A 22,699-nucleotide genomic window follows, 5' to 3' on the forward strand; every position below is an offset into this window, starting at 1 on the left:
ATAGCCATATTCCATTACAATGTGAACTTGCACATTTCAACCACATCGTTCACCTGGTCTGTATCCACCATGTAAGCTACACATCCACTGGTTTTGTGTTGGTTGTCACCAACGGGATAATTTTGGAATTTAGCATGTAAACACTCCCTCTCCTCGTTCATTTTCACTCTCACTCTCCTCATTCCTCTATCAAATTGTATCACATGCGGATAAGGGAGGTATAAACTGTGCAAAAAAGTAAGAACAAGTTGGCTGTGGTGATGGCGTCTTCATGTGCGCCCTCGTCGTCGTTGCTTGGATCGCCTCTGCTGCAGCCGAGTCGCCATCGCTACCTAAGGGCTTTCAACCCCCGCCATCTCTCTACGAGGGGGCGCAAGCCCCGTCGCGGCAGCTCTCAACACACCATTGTCGCTCTTTTTGGTAAACACTTCCCCCCATTTGAAATCGATCAAGAGACCTCTGTAACATCACTTCTGCTCTCGTTTTTGTGTTCATAGTGGGAGTTTGAGAAGTAAATGTAGTTCAGAGTTTGAGCAGCCATTTTTTACTAGTTGCAAAAGCACAGCTCATTGATGCCGTTGCTTGGGCTGCCTTTTCTTCACAATTTTTTGTGAGTATGGGTTTTATTCTGCCTTTATGCTGCTTTATTGATTATCTTTTGGAAATTTTCGCAGTCTTAATCACAAACATGGACCCCACAATTGCTTGCCTGCATTATGAACTTTTACTTAGTGCAGGTTGTGGATATGCTTGTAAGCCGAGCTATAAGAAAGAAAAGCTTTATCAAATCTGAAGGTTGATGCTCCATTTCAGTTGGCATATGAGCATTTTGATGAGCTAAAACATGAGGAAGCCCTTGAGTGAACCGTGTACACAAATTGATCTTCAGTCTATGCATGCAGTGCGCACACGTGCAATTTTAATTATATGCATGCATGCATACAAATATCGCTTGGGCTGTTGAAGTGAGCTGGGATGTTCTGGCTTTTGTGCATGGCCGGTTTAGGATTTGAATCATTGATGTAAGGATTCATTTTTAGACTGCCCCACAGTATGTTAAGCTGGAAGCTGAAAAGGTTTGAAGTTAAAGTTTGGGATGCAGTGAAATTCCGTTCGGCCAAAAGCAGTGGCCATTACTTGACAGTTGAAACTTAGAAGAAACTTTGTTCTAAATTCATCTTTCTAGAAAAGGTTAGTTTAAAAGAGCAGATTTGCACCAATTGCTTACATTGACAATGCTAGCTTGTACTATCTTTATTCAAGCATATGTTTGCACTGCACCATTGGTTATAATTGTTTTCTCACAGAAATTCATAAGACATTTCTCCTGTGTAAAGTGAGTCCTAAGTATAATTAGCTGTATGCATAAGGGTCTCCAAAGATTTTGTTATTTCTCTGGCTAAAGCGGACTCTTGGAATTTTTTTGGTGTTTTACATTACACACTGCTTTGAAACTCCATGGTAATTATATTCTAGGCCTTGTATAGAGCTTTGATTTATGTGTTGGCTGTCTCAAGCTCCTTTCTTATCTGTCTCTTGCCCGGCGTTTTCTTGAAAGTTCATGGTTCCTCTCAGTTCAAAAATTAGTCCATTTGAAGTTTTTACCTTCAGGGTGGCTCATTAGGTACTCCATTTTTTTCTCATTAGTAATGTTGGTAACTTGATACTTGTTGGTCTTCTTCCAGGGGGCAATGCAGGTGGTGATCCTGGAAAGGACAAGAAAAAGTTCATTACAAAAAAGGAGGAGCCTGAGCAGTAAGTGTCTGTCTCTTCTGACCGGCTGTCCTAAATGGGCCGATTTTGATGTCAACGGTGAAGTAATTGTGGTTCCCTTGGCTTTAGTGATGTTAAGGGGTTATCTTTTCTTGTCTTTGCTTCCTAGTTTGCAAATGCATGTGATTGCGATTCTCACTTTTGCAGTCCTTTGGCATATGGTGCATGCACAAATATACATGATGCTTTAGATTCATGCATAAACATGTACATGTTACAGGTGCTATGGTCTCGGGGACGTTTGATGTTCAATGATTATTTATTTATTTGAAATTGTTAAAGCTTTTCGTCGTGAAGATCAGAGTTTTTGAGGATGGGGAATTTTCATCATTAACATTTCTTGCAAAGAGAGGTTGAGTGCTGGGGTTATATAAACTTCACATTCTGAGATTGGCTGATGAATTTTGTTTGAATACGGCGAGCTACTCGTGTTAGGAATGTGTTTGTATGCAAGGCCAACTAGATTGTGTCTAGCTTGGACTCTTGTAGTCTTGCAAATATGTGTTGCTATACAGATATGTTTTTCTGTAACGGAATGTGTTGCCTTCTTATGCAGGTATTGGCAGAGTGCTGCAGAGAAAGAAGGACGGGGACCAATGTCCACCATTTTACCCTACATCGTCATCTTTGGGTTCCTCACACCGTTCATCATCTTGGGCCTTGGATTTGCCAATGGATGGATCAAGGTACCAGTCCGATAGCAAGAATGAGAGAAAAATTTGCTGAGATGTTCAAAAATCACAAGATCACATGAACAACAATGTGCAATTACTTGTAACGAATACTTATGGGTTCGAAAGACTCGTGCAAATGGGCCATTGTTAATACATTGTATATTGCATATTGCAATTTCGGGTCTGTATGGGATCCTTGTCTTTGCTGTACTTCACATTGCACAACCCTTGATATTCAATGTAACATTCCTCAAACAATCAATGGTGTGAACCTTGTCTCTGTATTGTAAGAGACAAATTTGCTGGTACAATGTAAACCCATTTTGGTTTTGCGAATCTGTACTAGTGACATACTGCCACACCAGAGCAAACTTACACTCTATTTGGAATCGCATCAGGCGAGAACTTAGGATAATCATCATCTCTTGTTGTTTTATAATCAAAATTAACCCAAGTTTGAATTGTGGAATGTTTTTCTTTTCGATGGATTTGCTTTGAATCGTCTCTTAATTTGTTAAGTTCAATATTTTTCTTTTTATTGGTAATTATTTTTTGTACGAAGGTTGTTGTTTTGATTCTATTCAATAACACAACAATAGGCAACAAAGACTCCTAACTTCTAACTATACATTTTCATTAATAAGGTAACGAGCATCCAAGAAAACCTTATGCATAATAGCTAAAGCCAAGAAAGAGAAGTTGGCCACTTCCTCTTTTTGCGAGACCAATCGCCAATGTGAAATCATTATCTAACACTGTTGGAGTAGGTTCAATTAAATCCTCAAACCATGTCGTAAAATCTAATATCTAATCAAACCAAATGATTTTCTCATATTAAACCGATCATTTAATGTGGGAGAATAAATGGGAACAAGGGTTAGGATATAGACATGTGCTTATGGATCTATCTCAATGTGGAGTCAAGGTTAAAGGGTTCGAGTGAGATGGTCTATCAAAGAGCAATCCTATCTAATGGAGCTTAAAGACCTTAAGATTAGCTTCATTAAAAACCTCTAAAGGTTAGCGTTAAAAGTTCTTAGACCGTAGGCAAGTTAAGACCGTGCTTGATGTGCTTCATGATTAAGGTGCTCCATGACTAAGGTGTTTGAGGGGCTTAAGGTGTTCTTAAAGTCAACGACAATCTCTACTCGTGGGGGGTGAGCCCTTATTGTAGGGGCATGAGAGAGCATACACACCCTCACACAAGTCAAGCCTTGTCTAAAGAAGCAACAAGGACAAATGTCAAGTTCCTCTCCATGTTGTCCTCATAAGGTGTCTAAAGCCTATTGGATGGTCTCTCAAGGGATCCACTGATAATTTAGCTAATTTAATTAATTGTTCATGTATTTATCAAGTTCTCTCTCTCAAAGGGGAAAGGGGGACACTTGTCCTAAGGCTAGCATGGTTGCTTAACATACACTATCCATGTGATTAGCTAGGCTTGTAGGGGTCCAATCAACTTCCAGCATGAACTACGGGGGCGGGGGGGAGGGGGGGGGTCGACCAAAGCAAGTTGGGGGTGTGCTTGGGGGGTATACTCTCTCACACACACACTCACATGCTCATTCATGCTTGGCAAAGTGTTAGAGCTCCATCTCTTTCTCCAAGCTTGTTGAGAAGTTGAGAGCCTAACCAACACTCTTGGCTATGGAAAGCAAATCCAACCAAGAGCCATGCTTCAATGCTTAAGCTTTCCATCTTCATCATCACATATTATGCTATCATGCTATACTATACAAGAAGAGTGAGGATAAGGAGGAACTATTTCTTTCTCATATGTTATTTCTTCTTTCTCTTCCCTACCCTCATTCCCCGCTAGCTCTCTCCACCTTTGAAGGTGTTTGAGGCCTTGGAAGTGAGGCCAGGGATGGTTAATGCTTTTGCAAATTTTATGTTATGCTCATGATGCATGAAGCTTTCCATCTTTATTGCATCACCTAGGTCACAAGGAACACAAAGATTGTATTGTACCAAGTCTCTCTTTATATGGGAGAATCTATAATACAAAAGTCTATTGGAGGAGGGACCGGCTCCACATAAATCTGGTTCTCAAATGTTGTCATGTTCTCTAATTCTCTCTTTTGCAAAATTATTGTTCATGCCAAGTTAATTAAGTATAATGGTTGTGTTACTACCGCTAATTAAGTTCACCCTCTATGTTCTCAAAGTAATCTCATAAAAATGCTCAATGTAATTCTCTGAATTTCGCTATTCTCAATGTTCACAGACCATTTCCATTACATTGGTATCAGAGCTATTGGTTTCTCTTTTCTTGCTTAAGAAGAGAGGTCCTTAAGTTGTTCATGAAAGGTTGGACCTGTTCATTGCAATAGAGTAAGTGGGGCAGGGATCTATTATCTTGATTGAAAAGGACTTAGTTCAAGGTACACCGTTGGGAACTATAGTCTTAATATTGAAGTCTCTCGGGGATTGCCTTTGGTTTAACCATTATTGAGCTACTAGCAAGCTCAACAAGAACCATAATCAACCGAGCAATGTTTGTAACATTTAAGGCCTAGTAACTTGTGTGTAGCGAAAAATAGCATAAACATCGTGAGCATTTTATTAGAAAAGATTCTTAATAAGCATAGCAAGAGTGCTTGGATGGAGAGAAAAACAAAAAGCACAACACCTAGTTAGATAGGAATGGACAATACTTCAAAAGAGAGAGAGAGATTAAGCTATTGACAACATTTGAGAACCGGATTTACATGGAGCCGGTTCCCCCTCCAAAAGGCTTTGTATTATAGGTTTCCCCCATCAAGGGAGACATTTTACAATACAATACTTTTTGTTCCTTCAATAACTTGCTGGCGCAATGAAGATGGAAGCTTCAAGCACCGAGCTCACACTTATAAAACACAATCTCAATTCCCTCACGGTCTCAGACGCAAGACCTCACACACCTTCGAAGATGGTGAGAGCTAGCGAGGTATGAGAGTAGATTGAGAGGAAGAAGGAGTATTCTTACGAGAAAGAAGTATATCTCCTCACATAATCACTCATAAAAGCTTAGCATAGCTTAGTAATTAGCCTTGGTAGAGGGAATGAGCATGCATTGGAGCTTTAATCTTGGTTGGATTTGCATCACAAAGCTGTTAGGAAATAAAACGTAGCTAAATAGATAATTGAGTAGATTACTTAATGGAGAGAGACAGATTTACATACACGAGATTATAGAGTAGAGAGAGAGAGAGAGAGAGTACACACAATATACGTGGTTCACCCAATGTGGGCTACGTCCACGGAAAAGCAGCCACTCAATGGTTTTAGTACTTCAAAACAAGAAGTAGTTTACAAAGGGATTATACCCTTAATGGAGCTCCCGCCTTGCTTCACTCTCACCACCTCACACTCACCTTGTTGCATCAACTTCACACTATGAAATGTGTGTAGAAATGGCCTCCTTTTATAGGCCAAAAGGGCTGCCCTCTCTTATGAGAGACAGCCATGTGTAGTCGCCCTTGTGCGAATAAGTCCAAATCGGACCCTCCAATCCACCCATGTGTGGCCGCCCTTGAGAAGACAAGTCCGCTTTTGAATTCGACCACCGGCCACCGGCCATCGGCCATTGACTACTGGCCACCGGCCAACCGACCGGTTGTTTTCCGACCACTTTTCAGCCTCCGGCCGGCCATAATATTCCGGAGAAAAAGAATATTTCGACGGGAAAAAAAGTCTCGGGGGCCTTCGCCCCCGAGGCCTCTAAAGTTGCCCCTGATTCTTGTCCGTGAAAATTTTGGTTTCCAGTGAGTGATTTTCCTTCACGCACGATGGCTTCTCTTCATAATGGGGGCCTTACAAATGTGTGCTTTTACCACAGAAAATTACAAGGGTAAATCAGGCTCCATACTTAACAATCTCCCACTTGGAGACTGATCTCCAAACCAAACCTGTGTCTGCTTTCCATTCTGGCTTCTTATCCTTGAATGCCGATTGAAGATGAGCAAAAGCTCAACTTCTCCTTGTTGACCACCTTTGTAAACATGTCTGCAGGATTTTCACTTGTATGCACCTTTCCTAGCTTTAGCTGTCCCTCTTCCAAAAGAGTGCGTATGAAGTGATATCTCACCTCAATGTGCTTTGTCCTTGAATGAAAGACTGAGTTCTTCGCAAGATGGATAGTGCTTTGGCTATCACTGTACAAGACACAATTGTCTTGTTTGAATCCAAGCTCTTCTAAGAATCTGTGAAGCCATATAATTTCTTTGCTTGCCTCCGTCATTGCTACATACTCTGCTTCCGTGGTAGAAAGTGAAACCACTTTCTGCAGCTTTGAAGCCCAGCTTACTGCTGTGCCTCCAACCGTGAACACATAGCCAGTAGTGCTCCTTCGAGTATCTTTGTCACCTACCATATCTGCATCAGCATACCCTTCTAGAAAAATATCAGTTCCTCCAAAATACAAAGTATTTGTTGTTGTCCCTTTTAGATACCTAAGTATCCACTTCACAGCTTGCCAATGCTCTTTACCTGGGTTGTCCATGAACCTACTCACAACTCCCACTGCATATGCAATGTCTGGCCTTGTCCAGACCATAGCATACATTAGAGAACCTACCGCTGCAGCATATGGAACTTTAGACATATAGGCTATCTCCTCTTGTGTCTTTGGACACATATCCTTCGTTAGTTTAAAATGACCAGCCAAAGGTGTAGAAACTGGTTTTGCATTTTGCATTGCAAACCTTTCTAGTACCTTCTTGATGTAATCTTCTTGAGATAGCTTTATTGTCTTCTTCGTCCTGTCCCTTGATATTTTCATACCAAGTATCCTCTTTGCAGCACCTAAATCTTTCATTGAAAAAGATTTGGATAGCTCCTCTTTTAGGTCTTTGATGTCCTGCATGTTAGCACTTGCAATCAACATGTCATCAACATACAACATTAGGATGATGAATTTCCCATCTCCCAAATTCTTCGTGTAGACGCAGTGATCCAAGTTGCATCTTGTGAATCCATGATCCAACATCCATCGATCAAACTTCAAGTACCATTGTCTTGATGCTTGCTTTAAACCATACAAGCTCTTCTTTAATCTGCAAACCATTTTCTCCTTACCTTTTACTTCATACCCCTTTGGTTGAAGCATGTAGATTTCCTCCTCTAAGTCACCGTGAGGGAATGCCGTATTTACATCCATTTGATCGAGATTTAGATCATGAGCAGCCACAAGGCTTAAGACAAGCCTAATTGAGTTCATTTTTACAGCAGGAGAAAATATTTCATTGAAGTCAATACCTTTGTTTTGAGAAAAACCTTTTACCACAAGCCTAGACTTGTACCTTTTCTTCCCACCTTCTTCTTCCTTCAGCTTGTACACCCATTTGTTTTGAAGTGCCCGCTTACCTTTAGGCAACTCAACCAACTCCCATGTTTGGTTGCGATGTAGTGAGTCCATCTCCACTTGCATGCTCTTCGTCCATTCTTCTTTGGATTCATGTTGCATGGCTTCTTCGTATGATTCCGGCTCTCCAGAATCTGAGATCAAGAGATGGTTGAAGGAAGGAACAAACCTTTCTGGAGGTCTACTTGCTCTTGTAGATCTTCGGGGAATAGGTTGAGGCTCCTCATTTGGTTGACGTTGTTGCCCATTGTCACCGTTTGCAGTCCTTGAGTCTTCACCGTCCTCAAGCTCCATGTACTCATCACCTGTTTCTTTTTTTTTTTTCTTTCCAAGTAATCTTTGTACATATTTTGTTCGTTAAAAATTACATCCCTACTCCTTAAGATTTTACCATCTTCAGAATTCCATAGGCGATACCCAAAGTCTCCTTCTCCATAGCCAATGAAGAAACACTTTGTGCATGAAAGCCTCACACCCAAACACTTTGAGAAATGCATAACTCACCGGTTTACCTGTTCATGCCTCTTCTGGAACTCCCCCATCCAATGCCGTTGAGGGTGACCGATTGATTAAGTACACAGACGTACTTACAGCTTCCGCCCAAAGCTCAAGCGGTAGGCCTGCATGTAGCCGCATGCTTCGTGCTCGTTCCATGATTGTCCTGTTCATCCTTTCCAAAATCCCATTTTGTTGAGGTGTCCTTGGGGGTTGTCCTTTGCCTCCGAATGCCATTGCTAGCACAAAAGCTTGGCTGCAATATTCGCCTCCATTGTCGGATCTGAGGCATTTAACCTTGGTACCTGTTTCATTCTCCACAAAGGCTTTCCACCTTTGAAATATGGAAAATAGATCGGATTTATTCTTCATGACATAAACCCATGTTTTTCTAGTCGCATCGTCTATGAATGTTACATAGTACAATGAGCCACCAAGTGATGGTGTACTTGCAGGACCCCAAACATCAGAATGAACCAACTCAAGTTTTTTATTTTTTCTTTCATTTCCTGATAGTGCCACACTGCACTATCAACTTCTGTAGTTGCTGCACAAGCTGAAGGTTGCGTGCTAACAGTACACAAGTAAAGTGTACCGACCTTTTCTCCCTTGGCAACCACCAAAGATCCCTTTGAGATCTTCCACCGTTTATTTCCGAATGCAATGTTGCGACCTTCATCGTCCAATTGTCCTGTAGAGATTAAATTTTTTCGAAGAGAAGGAACATGCCTAACATCTTTAAGCTTCCATTCATTTCCGTTAGGAGTTTTGACAGAAATTGTACCTTTGCCGACAATCTCACAAGGTTCATCATCTCCCAAGTATACATACCCAAAATTACCTTTGGTGTAGTCTTGGAAATGTTGCTTGTGTGGTGTCGCATGGAATGAAGCCCCGGAATCTACTATCCAGGAATTAGACACATTGTCTAATGAGAGAATTAGAGCATCTTGCTCTACTTTACCTGCCACATTGGCCTCCGATGTTGGCTTGTTGTCTTGAGACTCTGTCTCCTTCTTCTTCTTGGACTAGCAATCCTTCTTGACGTGGCCCTTCTTGCCGCAGTTCCAACATTCAAGAACTGACTTTGTGCGTGACTTGCTCCGCCTTGAGCGATCACGACCCTTTTGGTTTTTGAGCCTCTCCTTAGGCCTTCCTCTTGTTTCCACTGATAGTGCAGCACTTGATGATTCTCCTTTGCTTCTCCTTCGCATTTCCTCGCTTAGGAGAACACCCAAAACATCATCAAACTTAAGAGTATTTGTGCCAGAGATAGAATTACTTACAGCCATCACAGGCTGTCCCAACTATCCGGTAGAGATGATAGTATAAGGAGAGCTCGCACTTCGTCATCGAAATTGATTTTCACTGATTGAAGTTGACTTATGTTTGTGTTAAAGTCATTTAGGTGTTCTGCAACTGAACCATTCTCTGCCATCTTTAGATTGAACAAGCGCTTCATAAGAAATACCTTATTGGATGCCGATGGTTTCTCATAGAAGTCGTCAAGTGACTTCATCAAGTCCTCCGTGGTCTTCATCTCCGAAACATTGAAGGCCACCGTTGACGACAAGCTTAACCGAATTGTTCCCAGTGCCTTTCGATCAAGGACAATCCATGCTTCATCTGCCATTGTTGCGGGCTTCTTCGCAAGACCGCCTAGTGGCAAATAGAGGTCCTTCTGGTAGAGATAGTCTTCAATCTGCATCTTCCAATGTTGGTAGTTTTTTCCGTTGAACTTCTCAATCTTGAGCTTCCCTTCCTCCGCCATAACTCCCACTCAATTCAAGGAATCCTTTCCTTGAGATAATTTAGCTACGAGCAAACCTTGCTCTGATACCAGTTGTTAGGAAATAAGACGTAGCTAAATAGATAATTGAGTAGATTACTTAATGGAGAGACACAGATTTACATACACGAGATTATAGAGTAGAGAGAGAGAGAGAGTACACACAATATACGTGGTTCACCCAATGTGGGCTACGTCCATGGGAAAGCAGCCACTCAATGACTTTAGTACTTCAAAACAAGAAGTAGTTTACAAAGGGATTATACCCTTAATGGAGCTCCCGCCTTGCTTCACTCTCACCACCTCACACTCACCTTGTTGCATCAACTTCACACTATGAAATGTGTGTAAAAATGTCCTCCTTTTATAGGCCAAAAGGGCTGCCCTCTCTTATGAGAGACAGCCATGTGTAGCCGCCCTTGTGCGAATAAGTCCAAATCGGACCCTCCAATCCGCCCATGTGTGGCCGCCCTTGAGAAGACAAGTCCGCTTTTGAATTCGGCCACCGGCCATTGAATTCGGCCACCGGCCATCAGCCATTGACTACTGGGCACCGGCCAACCGACCGGTTGTTTTCCGACCACTTTCCGACCGCCGGCCGGCCATACTATTCCGGCGAAAAGGAATATTCCGGTGAGTGATTTTTGCCCCTGATTCTTGTCCGTGAAAATTTTGGTTTCCGGTGAGTGATTTTCCTTCACGCACGATGGCTTCTCCTCATAATGGGGGCCTTACAAATGTGCGCTTTTACCACAGAAAATTACAATAGTAAATCAGGCTCCATACTTAACAAAAGCCAAGAGTTGTTGGTGTAGGCCTCCCTTCTCACAAGCTTTGAGTAGATAATGAGCTTTCCATTAAAGCTTGAGAAGAAGAGAGAGCCTTCTTTGCTTCACACATGAGATTGTGTTAGTGTGTGTCATAATGCCTTGCCAAAATCATCCCCCCCTCTCTCTCTCTTGGTCGACCCCTCTTGAGTTTTACTGATGCTGGCATCCCATTGGACCCTGCAAAGCTTAGCCAATGATAATTCAGAAGCATAAGTGATAGCCTTGTGACACGTGTCCCCCTTTCCCCTTTGTGAGAGAGTTAGGTATTTAATTAATGCAATTAAACTCTCATTGGACCCCTTAGTCTTATGGCCAATAGGAATCAGACAAGCCATTGGGCTGCTGAATGCTCATTGGACCCTTGGGAGACTGTCCAATAGTATTCTAGAGAGCTTAATTTCTATTGGTTCTTTTATCAAGTGTTTTTAAATGAATTAAACTAAATTTACTCTAGTCTAATTCTCAATGGTCCGCCTCTATGGCCATCCAATAGGATTTGAATGCACCCTGGGGGCAATTGGGCTAGGGAGCTAACATGTGTCCCCTATTCCCTTTGTGTAAGGGGAGCTTACTAGTGTGTGTGTGTGTGTGTGTGTGTGTGTGTGTGTGTGTTTTTCTCTCTCATTCCCTACAAGAAAGGCTCGCCCCCTCCTATCTATGGACATGTGAAGACTTTATGGTCTTCACATAAGCATCCAATATGCCCTAGGCTTTGACCATTGGACCTAACCTTTGAATTTTGGAACCTTAGCATTTTGGAAGTCTTAATGGGCTAAACCTTAGGGTCTTTGAAGCCCATTGTTGCACATTGATCTTTTGTAGATGCCCCCCCCCTTTGGATCCCTATTTTTCCTCCTTTGGATCCCTACTGTGACCGGTCTGCCAGCTTAACCAATATTCTAGCCTTTTCTCCCCTAATACTTTTCCATATTAAATGATCAGTTTAACATGATAAAATCATTTAGGAGAATTAGATATTAGTTATTATGACATTACCTCTCTCTTTAAATCATAGTCATCCTCGACTATGGGGTAGAGAAGATAAAGCCTATTCACTAGTCCTTTTTCTAGCGGGTAGAGGATCCCTATCTTACCCTACGACATCGTCCTAAAATGGATGAGTAATCCATTTGGCACTTGAGAGCCTAAGTTTCAGCAAGCATGTCTGCACGTTAGTACTATCAATCTTCCATAGTAGAGTGACAAACTCTACTTGGTGTTTGGAAGACGTTGTCTCCAAAAACTAGATTCTAAGCATGCATACTACTTAACATTTGTGCACAATAAATAAAAAGAGAGTCTTATAAGACAAAAAATTTGTTCATTTGCTTACTCTAGGGAAGCATTGTAAGAATTGACAAGGTTTAGGTTATCCTTATATTGTATGACTTGCATCCATCTAGCATCTTCAAAAGGATACTTCCTAAACTTAATAAGATACCGCTGGATAATCTTACCGCCTCTCAATACCTTGTCTTCATGTCGGAGAATGGACTCAAGCTGAAACACCTCTTCTTGGTACTCGATCTCCGGTGGGTCTTCAATAGTTGGTTCTTGAGGTGGATCTCCTTTGTAAGGCTTTAGTAGGCTCACATGAAAAGCATTGTGTATGAGCCAATGACTGGGCAACTTGAGTTGATAGGCCGTCTCATTGATTGGTCTAAGAATCTGTAAGGGACCATAGTACCTTTTTGCTAACTTAGCATAGTACTTTTGGTGTCCCGTATGATTCTTTCCCGTCGTGTGCCTTAATCGAGCTTTAGGAAATTTAAGCAAGACCCTAATTTACGTAAGCTTTTAGGTAGATCAAGAATTGTTAGGTTAGCTATTTTATTTTGGCCATCCGTTTGTGGGTGATAGGCCAAAGAGAAGTTTAGCCTTGTCCCTAAATTCTCAAAGAGACCCTTCCAAAAATTACTGGTCATTCTAGGATCTCTATCCGACACTAGGACACTGGCAAGCCATGGTACTTGAAGATTTGTGATATGAAGAGGGTTGCCATTTGATGGGTTTTGATAGTCTTTTTGACAGGTATAAAATGAGCTTGTTTACTGAACCTATATACTATCGTTCATAATCCCGTATTCCCATGGATAGACTTGGGCAATCCAAAGATAAAATCCATGGATATGCTCTCCCATGGTGAATTAGGGATTGGCAAAGGTTGAAGCAATCGAGGTTGCTTCCCTCTATCAAACTTCGTCTTTTGGCATACCACACATTTAGAAACATACTCTTGTATGTTTGATTTCATGGCAGGCCAATAGAAATATGTTTCAATCCCTTTTAGGGTAGAATGAATCCCTCTATGCCCCGCAAAGGGAGGAGCATGAGATTCATACATTACTTTCTCACATAGTGAGTTAGTAACGCATAGTCTATTTCCATAGCGAAGATAACCATCTTGTAAAGTAAATGGTTCCTCTTTCTTCCCTAGTGCAAGGGCTGAAATCACATCTCTAAAATTGGGATCAATAGTGTACTCATCTATCATAGAAGATAGATCATTGTGAGTTGCTATGGAAACCGCATTCACTCTTGGCCGTCTTGAGAGTGCATCAGCTACTTGATTATACTTGCCAGCAATGTGAGCAATATGAAAATGAAATTGCAAAAGGAAATGTTCCCACCTCATTTTTTTGTTGGAGAGCTTGGTCTGCGTCATGAAGTCCTTATGGCTTTGGTGATCAGTCCGCAGAATGAAAGGAGTCCCCAATAAATAGTGCTTCCACGAGTCTAAGGCATGTAGAACTGTGAGGAGTTCCTTTTCATATATGCCTAGAGCTTTCTCAACAGGGTCGAGCCTTCGACTTTCATAGGCTATGGCGTGCCCTTCTTGGAGAAAAACAGCTCCAAGGCAATCACCACAACCATCACATTGGACCTCAAATGGCTTTGAGAGATCCGGCAATGTAAGCACAGGTTGAGAGATAAGCTTTTCGAAAGGATTTTTCCCCTTGCTAGACCATGTATACCTAACGTTTTTCTTTGTTATGTCATGTAATGGTCCCGTGATTTGTGAGAAATTTTCTATGAAGCGTCTATAGTATGCACACATACCTATAAATCTTTTGATTTCATGAAGATTCCTTGGATTATGCCATCCTTTTATTACCTCAAGCTTTGATGGATCCATTTGGATGCCATCTTGAGAGAAAATGTGACCTAAATACTGATTCTCTTCTTGTAAGAAAAACTCACTTTTCCTTCTATTAAGATAAAATTTATTCTATCGTAAGACTTGAAATATTACGTGGAGGTGTTGATTGTGTTCGTCTAGTGAATTAGAGTAGATGATTATATAATCAAAGAACCCTCCAATAAAGGTTCGGTGAGGCCGAAATAGCTTCTCCATCAAGCGGTTGGATGTGGCTGGTGCATTGGTCAAGCCAAAAGGCATGACAATGTATTCGTAAAGACCAAACATCGTGTGAAATGCGGTCCTTACAATGTCTTGATCAACCACTTTTTAGGTCAATTCTACTGAAGTAGGTCGACCCTTGTAGCTTATCAAATAGGTCTTCTACCCGTGGAACAGGAAACCTATTCTTGATAGTGATCCTATTTAGTGCTCTATAGTCGACACACATACAATATATTCCGTCTTTCTTTTGCACTAATAACACGGGTGAGCAAAATGGAGATGAGCTAGGCCTAACCATGCCCTTCTCAACTAACTCATGCACTTGCCGCATAATCGCCTGTTGTTGAGCTTGAGAAACTCTATAAGGAGGTTTATTAGGCAGTGAACTTCCTGGAAGAAGTTCAATTGCATGGTCATCATTGCCTCGTTTAGGAGGTAGTTCACAGGGGATGTCGTCAATAAAAACATCTTGAAATCCCTTGAGAAAATTGGATAACTCTAATTCCTTGTGATGGTTTGTATTTTCTTTTGCTAAAGCATTAGGTTCATTTTAAGAATCTTTAACAAAAATCATGTACACATAAATATAGCTCTTTATTGACTTATTGAAAGATTGCGTATGTACAATGGGTATGGTGTTAACCAAATCCTTAGCATCTATGTACATATCTTTTTTCCTAAACCTAAAGTAGATTTGCCTTTCAGGGAATTTAACACCAGCAGCCATGCGATCAAACCATGGTGCCCCTAGGATTAATCCTCCTGCTTGAGAGGAGAGATAAAGAAGTCCTCTTTGTCCACATAGATTCAAACATGGAGCCTCAATTTCCCAATTAAGGGAGTGATTGAAGCTTCTTGCCCCTTGAAAGCACCATCACTGGGTAGGACATCTCTCATCTCATAGGCTTGGATGCCTAGCTTGGTGGCCAACTCTGTGGATATGAAATTGTGAGTAGAACCAGGGTCAAAGAGAATAAAAGCATCATGTTCTCTTACCTTTCCCCAAACATGGCATAGAGGAGATCCTTTTTGGTGAGCATCCTCTTCTTGGATTTTGACCAAGGTACCTCTAGGAGGCTCATTTCTTGTATTCTTGTGGGGGCAAGCATGATAGGCATGCCCTTGCTCCCCACACTTGAAACAACGGTTATATTTACGATAACACTCAAGCTCTTCAAGAGAGATTTTATATTTGCCTTTATAAACTCGCTTCTCCTTAGCTTTGTTGTTGTTGATGCTTCCTTTAGGAGACTTTTGGACAATGTCCTTCCCCTTAGGCCCATTATTACGGTCCTTGTTCTTCGTGGGCTTAAGATTTCTCTTAGCCCCTTCCTGGAAATTGATTTGTGAAGCCACCATGGTATGGTGTATGGCTGCAGATATGGTGCGTGGCATTTGGGAGTTGACATACTCCGCCATATCTTCAGTTAGACCCGCACAATTTTTTTGTTTTGCAAAATCCATCTTTTTGAAGACAATGGCTTTGAAATGTAGGTCCCAAAACTTGTCTACTACATATTTATGAACAGATTCGTAGTAGGGAGAGAGCTTCAAGCTTCGCCATTCGGTGAGTACTTTGTCTTTGGCATCGGTAGCCAAAAACTGCTTCATGATGGAAGCTCTTAAAGCTTTCCATGTTTGTGGAGCATCACCGTTTTTCGCGTAGGCTAGACCACCATTGCTTGGCAGACTTTTGAAAATGCATAGCTGCATGGAATAGCTTAGAGAACTCAGTGAAGCCCTCATCTCCAAACGCCGCATGCAATTGTTGAACGAAGGCCAAGACTTTGTCCGTAGCACGAAAGGTGCCATTGTAGGTAAGAAAAGAGACGTTCTTTCCTCCCTCTTTGAACTTTTTGACCTTGGAAGACCTCTTTGACGTCACATAGGATTGCCTATGGCCTCTCCCTTTTGGTGGCTCAAAAGTTGCACCATCAATTTCTTCAAAGGAGGAAGAATTTGAGGAGGATGGAGAAGAGGGTGACCTCTTTCTCGCCTTTTTCTTCCCTTGGTCCTCCTTGTATGTACCACCACTCTCTCCATAAGAGGAAGAGGGTGAAGAAGATGGAGAAGAGGGTGACCTCTTTCTCACCTTTTTCTTCTCTTGTTTTCTGTCATCCCTCTTTGAATTATGGTGTGGGGAAGTGTGCGATGGTCTTCTACGTTTAGGGGGTGATGGAGAGTGCTTTCCCCGGCGTCTTCATGGAGCCATCTCCTCACTCTTTCGGTGGGGGCTCTACCATTGAAACTTGAGTTCTCCTTTGGGAACGAGATGTGTTGTCAAGTAGTAGATTTTTGAGCTCTTCTTACGGATCCTCTTCTTCTTCCCGAATCGGAGAGAGGCCTATTTTGGAAGTCTCACAAGGACGGTTCCTAGGTACTCTCTCTTCTTGGTGGGGAGTTTGGAGAATCCCATGAGCACGTAGCTAGCATTGCACTTCACTTTGGAGGGATGGATTGCCCATGGCTTGTTGAATCCTAAAAACAAGGTAGTTAACAAGCATAGGGGCATAAATTAGTAGCTTGTTCATCAGCAAAATCAAAGCTATCAACATTAGTTTCACTCTCTTTACTATTGTCAGCCATTCTAACAACTTTTAGGTGTGAATTTTTAAGCATACTTTGGCACTACAAGCCCTAGTTGCTACTCCTCTTTACCCCTTTAGAAAAGCACTAAAGCTCATGTACCTGTGGCTCAAATATCATTAATTGCAAAAGGAATAGAAGAGAGGGTCTTTCAGCACCAAAACAGTACCGGCTCCTGTCAAGCTTCTAATAGCTCAATAGTGGTTAAGCCGTAGGCAAGCCCCGTAGGACTCCACTATTAACACCATAGCTCTCGACGGTGTTGCCCCGTTATCTGCATGAAGCAGGGGCAATGCAAGGCTGAAAAATCCGTATTCTACTTACTCAATTGAGATTAATAATACCAGACATTTATAGTTAGCTTGAGGACCTCCCTTCTTGAGCAAGAAAAGAGAAACCTTGTGCTCTAATACCAATGTAACATTTTAATGGCCTAGTAACTTGTGTGTAGTGGAAAATAGCATAAACATAGTGAACATTTTATTAGAATAGATTCCTAATGAGCATAGCAAGAGTGCTTGGATGGAGAGAGCAACAAAAAGCATAACACCTAGCTAGATAGGCATGAACAATACTTTAAACGAGAGAGATATTAAGCTATTGACAACAATTCAGGACTGGATTTACATGGAGCCGATCCCCCCTCCAAAAGGCTTTGTATTATAGGTTTCCCCCATCAAGGGAGATATTTTACAACACAATATTTTGTGTTCCTTCAATAACTTGCTGGTGCAATGAAGATGGAAGCTTCAAGCATTGAGCTCACACTTATAAAACACAACATCAATTCCCTCACGGTCTCAGACCCAAGACCTCACACACCTTCGAAGATGGTGAGAGCTAGCGGGGTATGAGAGTAGATTGAGATGAAGAAGGAGTATTCTTACGAGAAAGAAGTATATCTCCTCACATAATCACTCATAAAAGCTTAGAATAGCTTAGTAATTAGCCTTGGTAGAGGGAATGAGCATGCATTGGAGCTTTAATCTTGGTTGGATTTGCATCACAAAGCAAAGAGTTGTTGGTGTAGGCCTCCCTTCTCACAAGCTTGGATTAGATGATGAGCTTTCCATTAAAGCTTGAGAAGGAGAGAGAGTCTTCTTTGCTTCACCCATGAGATTGTCTGAGTGTGTGTGATAATGCCTTGCCAAAATCAGTCCCCCTGTCTCTCTTGGTAGACCCCTCTTGATTTTTACTCATGCTGGCATCCCATTGGACGGTGCAAAGCATAGCCAATGATAATTCAAAAGCATAAGTGATAGCCTTGTGACATGTGTCCCCCTTTCCCCTTTTGTGAGGGCTTTAGGTATTTAATTAATGCAATCAAACTCTCATTGGACCCCTTGGAAGACTGTCCAAGAGTCTTATAGAGAGCTTAATTTCTATTGGTTCTCTTATCCAGTGTTTTTAATGAATTAAACTAAATGTACTCTAGCCTAATTCTCATTGGTCCACCTCTATGGACATCCAATAGGATTTGAATGCACCTTGGGGGCAACTGGGCTAGGGAGCTGACATGTGTCCCCTATTCCCTTTGTGTAAGGAGATCTTGCTAGAGTGTGTGTGCGTGTTTCTCTCTCATCCCCTACAGGAAAGGCTTGCCCCTCCTATCTAGGGATATGTGAAGACTTTATGGTCTTCACATAAGCATCCAATTTGCCCTAGGCTTTAACCATTGGACCTAACCTTTGAATTTGGGAACCTTAGCATTTTGGAAGTCTTAATGGGCTGAACCTTAGGGTCTTTGAGTCCCATTGTTTCACATTGCTCTTTTGCAAATGCCCCCCCCCCCCCCCCCCCCCCCCTTTGGATCCCTACTGTGACTGGTCTGCCAGCTTAACCAATATTCTAGCTTTTTCTCCCCTAGTACTTTCCCATATTAAATGATCAGTTTAACATGAGAAAGTCATTTAGGAGAATTAGATATTAGTTATTATGACAATGTTAGACCCTCTCCAATAGTCTTTGCAATCAACAATGTCTAAACCATGGGTGTGGCTACTTGAGAACTAATTTTCAAAGGTAAAGAAGAGTAGCACCTAAGGTTTTTGGGGTACCGAAGCACAAAGTAATTTATACATAAGTTTAATTAGCATGGCTGACAATAATCAATAGACTAGAATAAATATTGACAACTTTGATTTTTCACATGAAGGTGCTAATGATGATGCCCCCATGTTTGTTAATTACCTTGTTACTAGGTTGCAACAAGCTATGGGCAACCCTGATTTGCAAGCCGAAGTTACTCAACAACTTCGTACTTATGGGATTTCCCTTCCGCTCCAAGAGGAGAGAGAGCTTAGGAGGTCTCTTGATGCGACTCCCAAAAGAAGACTCTCTCCCATAAGAGAGGAGGAATCCAAAAAACGAGAAAGAAGCGAATCACTAAGTTCCTCTGAAAATGTGGTTCCACAAAGACGGCGGTCTAGACGGTCGCCAATTCCTCCCAAGAAGAAACGGTCAACAACCCATAGTCATTCTCCTTGTTGTCACTCTAAAAGGGAAGAGAGAACACAAAGGAAGAAAAAGGCAAGAAAGAGGTCACCCTCTTCTCCTTCTTCTTCACCTTCCTCCTCTTCCGTAAAAAGCAACTACTATTCTCCTAGAGAATACAAGAGGAGAGGACATCACAAATCCTACCCTAGAGGGAGGAAAGAGTATCTCTTTTCTCACCTATGATGGCACCTTTGGTACTACCGACAAAGTATTGGCCTTCATCCAACAATTCGACGTGGCCGAAGAGAGCTTCACAGAGTCCTCCAAGCTATGCCATGTAGCTATGCACTTCCAAAAATATACTCGTCAATCGTGGACTAGCCTTTGTGGCAACAGTGAAGCCTCAAAGACATGGAGAACTCTACGAGTTTCCATCATGAAGCGATTCCTTGCAAGCGATTCAAAGGACAAAGTTCTTACCGAGTGGCAGAGTTTGAAGCTGCTCTCCAACGAGTCTATCCACAAATATATGGACAAGTTTTGGGATTTACATCTCAAGGCTACTATCTTTCAAAATATAGCCTTCGCCGAGAAAAAGCAACAATTCTGTGCAGGATTACTTGAAGAAATGGATGAGTATGTCAACTCCCAACGGCCTAGTTCTATCACCGAAGTAATTCACCACACTATGGTTGCTTTGTGCATCAATTTCCAATAAGGGGCTAAAAGGAATTCCAAGACCATGCAAAACAAAGATCTTAATGATGCAAAGGGGAAGAAAAATGCCCAAAACTCTTCCCAAGGCAATTCCAACAACAACAACAATTGATCCAAGGAGAAGGGACTTTACAAAGGTAAAAATAAACTCTCTCTTGAAGCGCTAGAAGATTTTCTTAAGGACCAACAATGCTTCAAGTGCGGGGAGCAAAGGACATAGCTACCGTTCTTGCCCCAAAAGAAATTCCCACAATGAGACTCCTAGAGCTTCCACGACCAAAGCTCCAAAAGAGGAATGCTCATTTCCAAGGATCACCTCTCTCCTATGCTTGGGAAAAGGTAAGGGAGGATGATTCCTTCATCCTGTTTGACCCTGACCTTGGCTCTACTCACAAATTCATATCAATGAAGTTAGCCACAAAGTTGGGCATTCAATGTCATAATAACTAATATCTAATTCTCCTAAATGATTTTCTCATGATAAACTAATCATTTAATATGGGAAAGTACCAGGGGAGAAAAAACTAGAATATTGGTTAAGCTGGTTGATCGGTCACACTCGGTATCCAAAGGAAAGAAAATAAGGATCCAAAGGGGGGGGCATCTGCAAAAGAGTAATGTGCAATAATGGGCTTCAAAGACCCTAAGGTTCAGCCCATTACGACTTCCAAAATGCTAAGGTTCCAAAATTCAAAGGTTAGGTCCAATGGTCAAAGCCTAGGGCAAATTGGATGCTTATGTGAAGACCATAAAGTCTTCACAAATCCCTAAATAGGAGGGGGTGAGCCTTTCTTGTAGGGGATGAGAGAGAAACACACACACACACACACACACACACTAGCAAGCTCCCTTTACACGAAGAGAAAAGGGGACATATGTCAGCTCCCTAGCCCAGTTGCCCCCAAGGTGCATTCAAATCCTATTGGATGGCCATAGAGGTGGAACAATCAGAACTAGGCTAGAGTACATTTAGTTTAATTCATTAAAAAAAACTTGAGAAACGAACCAATAGAAATTAAGCTCTCTATAAGACTATTGGACAGTCTCCCAAGGGATCCAATGAGCATTCAACAGCCCAATGGCTTGCCTGATTCCTATTGGCCAGAATACTAAGGGGTCCAATGAGAGTTTAATTGCATTAATTAAATACCTAAAGCTCTCACAAAAGGGGAAAGGGGGACACATGTCACAAGGCTATCAAATATGCTTCTGAATTATCATTGGCTAAGCTTTGCAGGGTCCAATGGGATGCCAGCATGAGTAAAAATCAAGAGGGTCGACCAAGAGAGAGAGAGGTGGCTGATTTTGGCAAGGCATTATCACACACACTCACACAATCTCATGTGTGAATCAAGAAGACTCTCTCTCCTTCTCAAGCTTTAATGGAAAGCTCATCATCTACTCCAAGCTTGTGAGAAGGGAGGCCTACACCAACAACTCTTGGCTTTGTGATGAAAATCCAACCAAGAGCCAAGCTCCAATGCATGCTCATCTCCTATACTATGCTAATTACTAAGCTATGCTAATATTTTATGAGTGATTATATGAGGAGATATACTTCTTTCTCCTAAGAATACTCCTTCCTCTCAATCTACTCTCATACCCCGCTAGCTCTCACCACCTTCAAAGGTGTGTGAGGTCTTGGGTCTGAGACCGTGAGAGAATTGATGTTGTGTTTTATAAGTGTGAGGTCGATGCTTGAAGCTTCCATCTTCATTGCACCAGCAAGTTATTTAAGGAACACAGAGTATTGTATTGTAAAATGTCTCCCTTGATGGGGCAAACCTATAATACAAAGCCTTTTGGAGGGCGGACCACATGTAAATCCGGTCCTCCTCAGCTGTTGTCAATAGCTTAATCCCTCTCTCTTTTGAAGAATTATTCATGCCTATCAAACTAGATGTTATGGTTTTTTTTGCTCTCTCCATCCAAGCATTACTCATTAGGAATCTATTCTAATGAAATGCTCACTATGTTTATGCTATTTTCCACTACACACAAGTTACTAAGCCATTAAAATGTTACATTGGTATCAGAGCACAAGGTTTCTCTTTTCTTGCTCAAGAAGGGAGGTCCTCAAGGTAACTATAAATGGTTGGTATTATTAATTGCAATTGAGTAAGTAGAATAGGGATTTTTTAGCCTTGCAATGCACCTACTTCGTGCAGATAACGGGGCAACACCGTCAAGAGCTATTGTCTTAATAGTGGATTCCTACGGGGCTTGTTAACCACTATCGAGCTATTAGAAGCTTGATAGGAGCCGGTACTATTTTGGTGTTGAAAGACCCTCTCTTCTATTCCTTGCAATTAATGATATTCGAGCCATGAGTATATCAGCTTGAATGATTTTCTAAAGGGGTAAAGAGGAGTAGAAACTAGGGCTTGAAGTGCCAAAGTACGCTTAAAAATTTACACCTAAAAGTTGTTAGAATGGATAACAATAGTAAAGAGAGTGAAATTGATTTTGATAGCTTTGATTTTGCTAATGAACAGGCTACTAATGATGCCCATATGCTTGTTAACTACCTTATTTCTACCCTTCAACAAGCCATGGGCAATCCATCCCTCCAAAGTGAAGTGCAAGGGTAGCTACGTGCTCATGGGATTCTCCAAACTCCCCACCAAGAAGGGAGAGTACCTAGGAAGCCTCCTTGTGAGACTTCCAAAAGAGGCCTCTCTACGATTT

At 41.7% G+C, this 22,699-nt stretch overlaps 1 protein-coding gene across 1 annotated transcript; it reads left to right on the forward strand.

Annotated features, from left to right (window-relative positions):
* Positions 1-205: 205 nt before the first annotated feature.
* Positions 206-2,777, forward strand: LOC147444667 (uncharacterized). Its single transcript, XM_086527202.1, has 3 exons — positions 206-420; positions 1,686-1,755; positions 2,330-2,777. Exons 1-3 carry the CDS (start codon positions 261-263, stop codon positions 2,472-2,474), a joined length of 375 nt encoding a protein of 124 aa, XP_086383328.1. The 5' UTR covers positions 206-260; the 3' UTR covers positions 2,475-2,777.
* Positions 2,778-22,699: the final 19,922 nt, after the last annotated feature.

The sequence above is a fragment of the Adiantum capillus-veneris genome, chromosome 13 (assembly GCF_014529385.1).
Source record: "Adiantum capillus-veneris isolate H3 chromosome 13, ASM1452938v2, whole genome shotgun sequence".
In the NCBI taxonomy this organism is placed as follows: domain Eukaryota; kingdom Viridiplantae; phylum Streptophyta; class Polypodiopsida; order Polypodiales; family Pteridaceae; genus Adiantum; species Adiantum capillus-veneris.

Excerpts from the sequence above, each read along its gene's own strand:
- LOC147444667 (XM_086527202.1), top strand. The coding sequence starts at position 261 with ATGGCGTCTTCATGTGCGCCCTCGTCGTCGTTGCTTGGATCGCCTCTG. Across the intron at positions 421-1,685 it reads CACCATTGTCGCTCTTTTTG|GGGGCAATGCAGGTGGTGAT; the intron begins GTAAACACTTCC and ends GTCTTCTTCCAG. Across the intron at positions 1,756-2,329 it reads AAAAAGGAGGAGCCTGAGCA|GTATTGGCAGAGTGCTGCAG; the intron begins GTAAGTGTCTGT and ends CTTCTTATGCAG.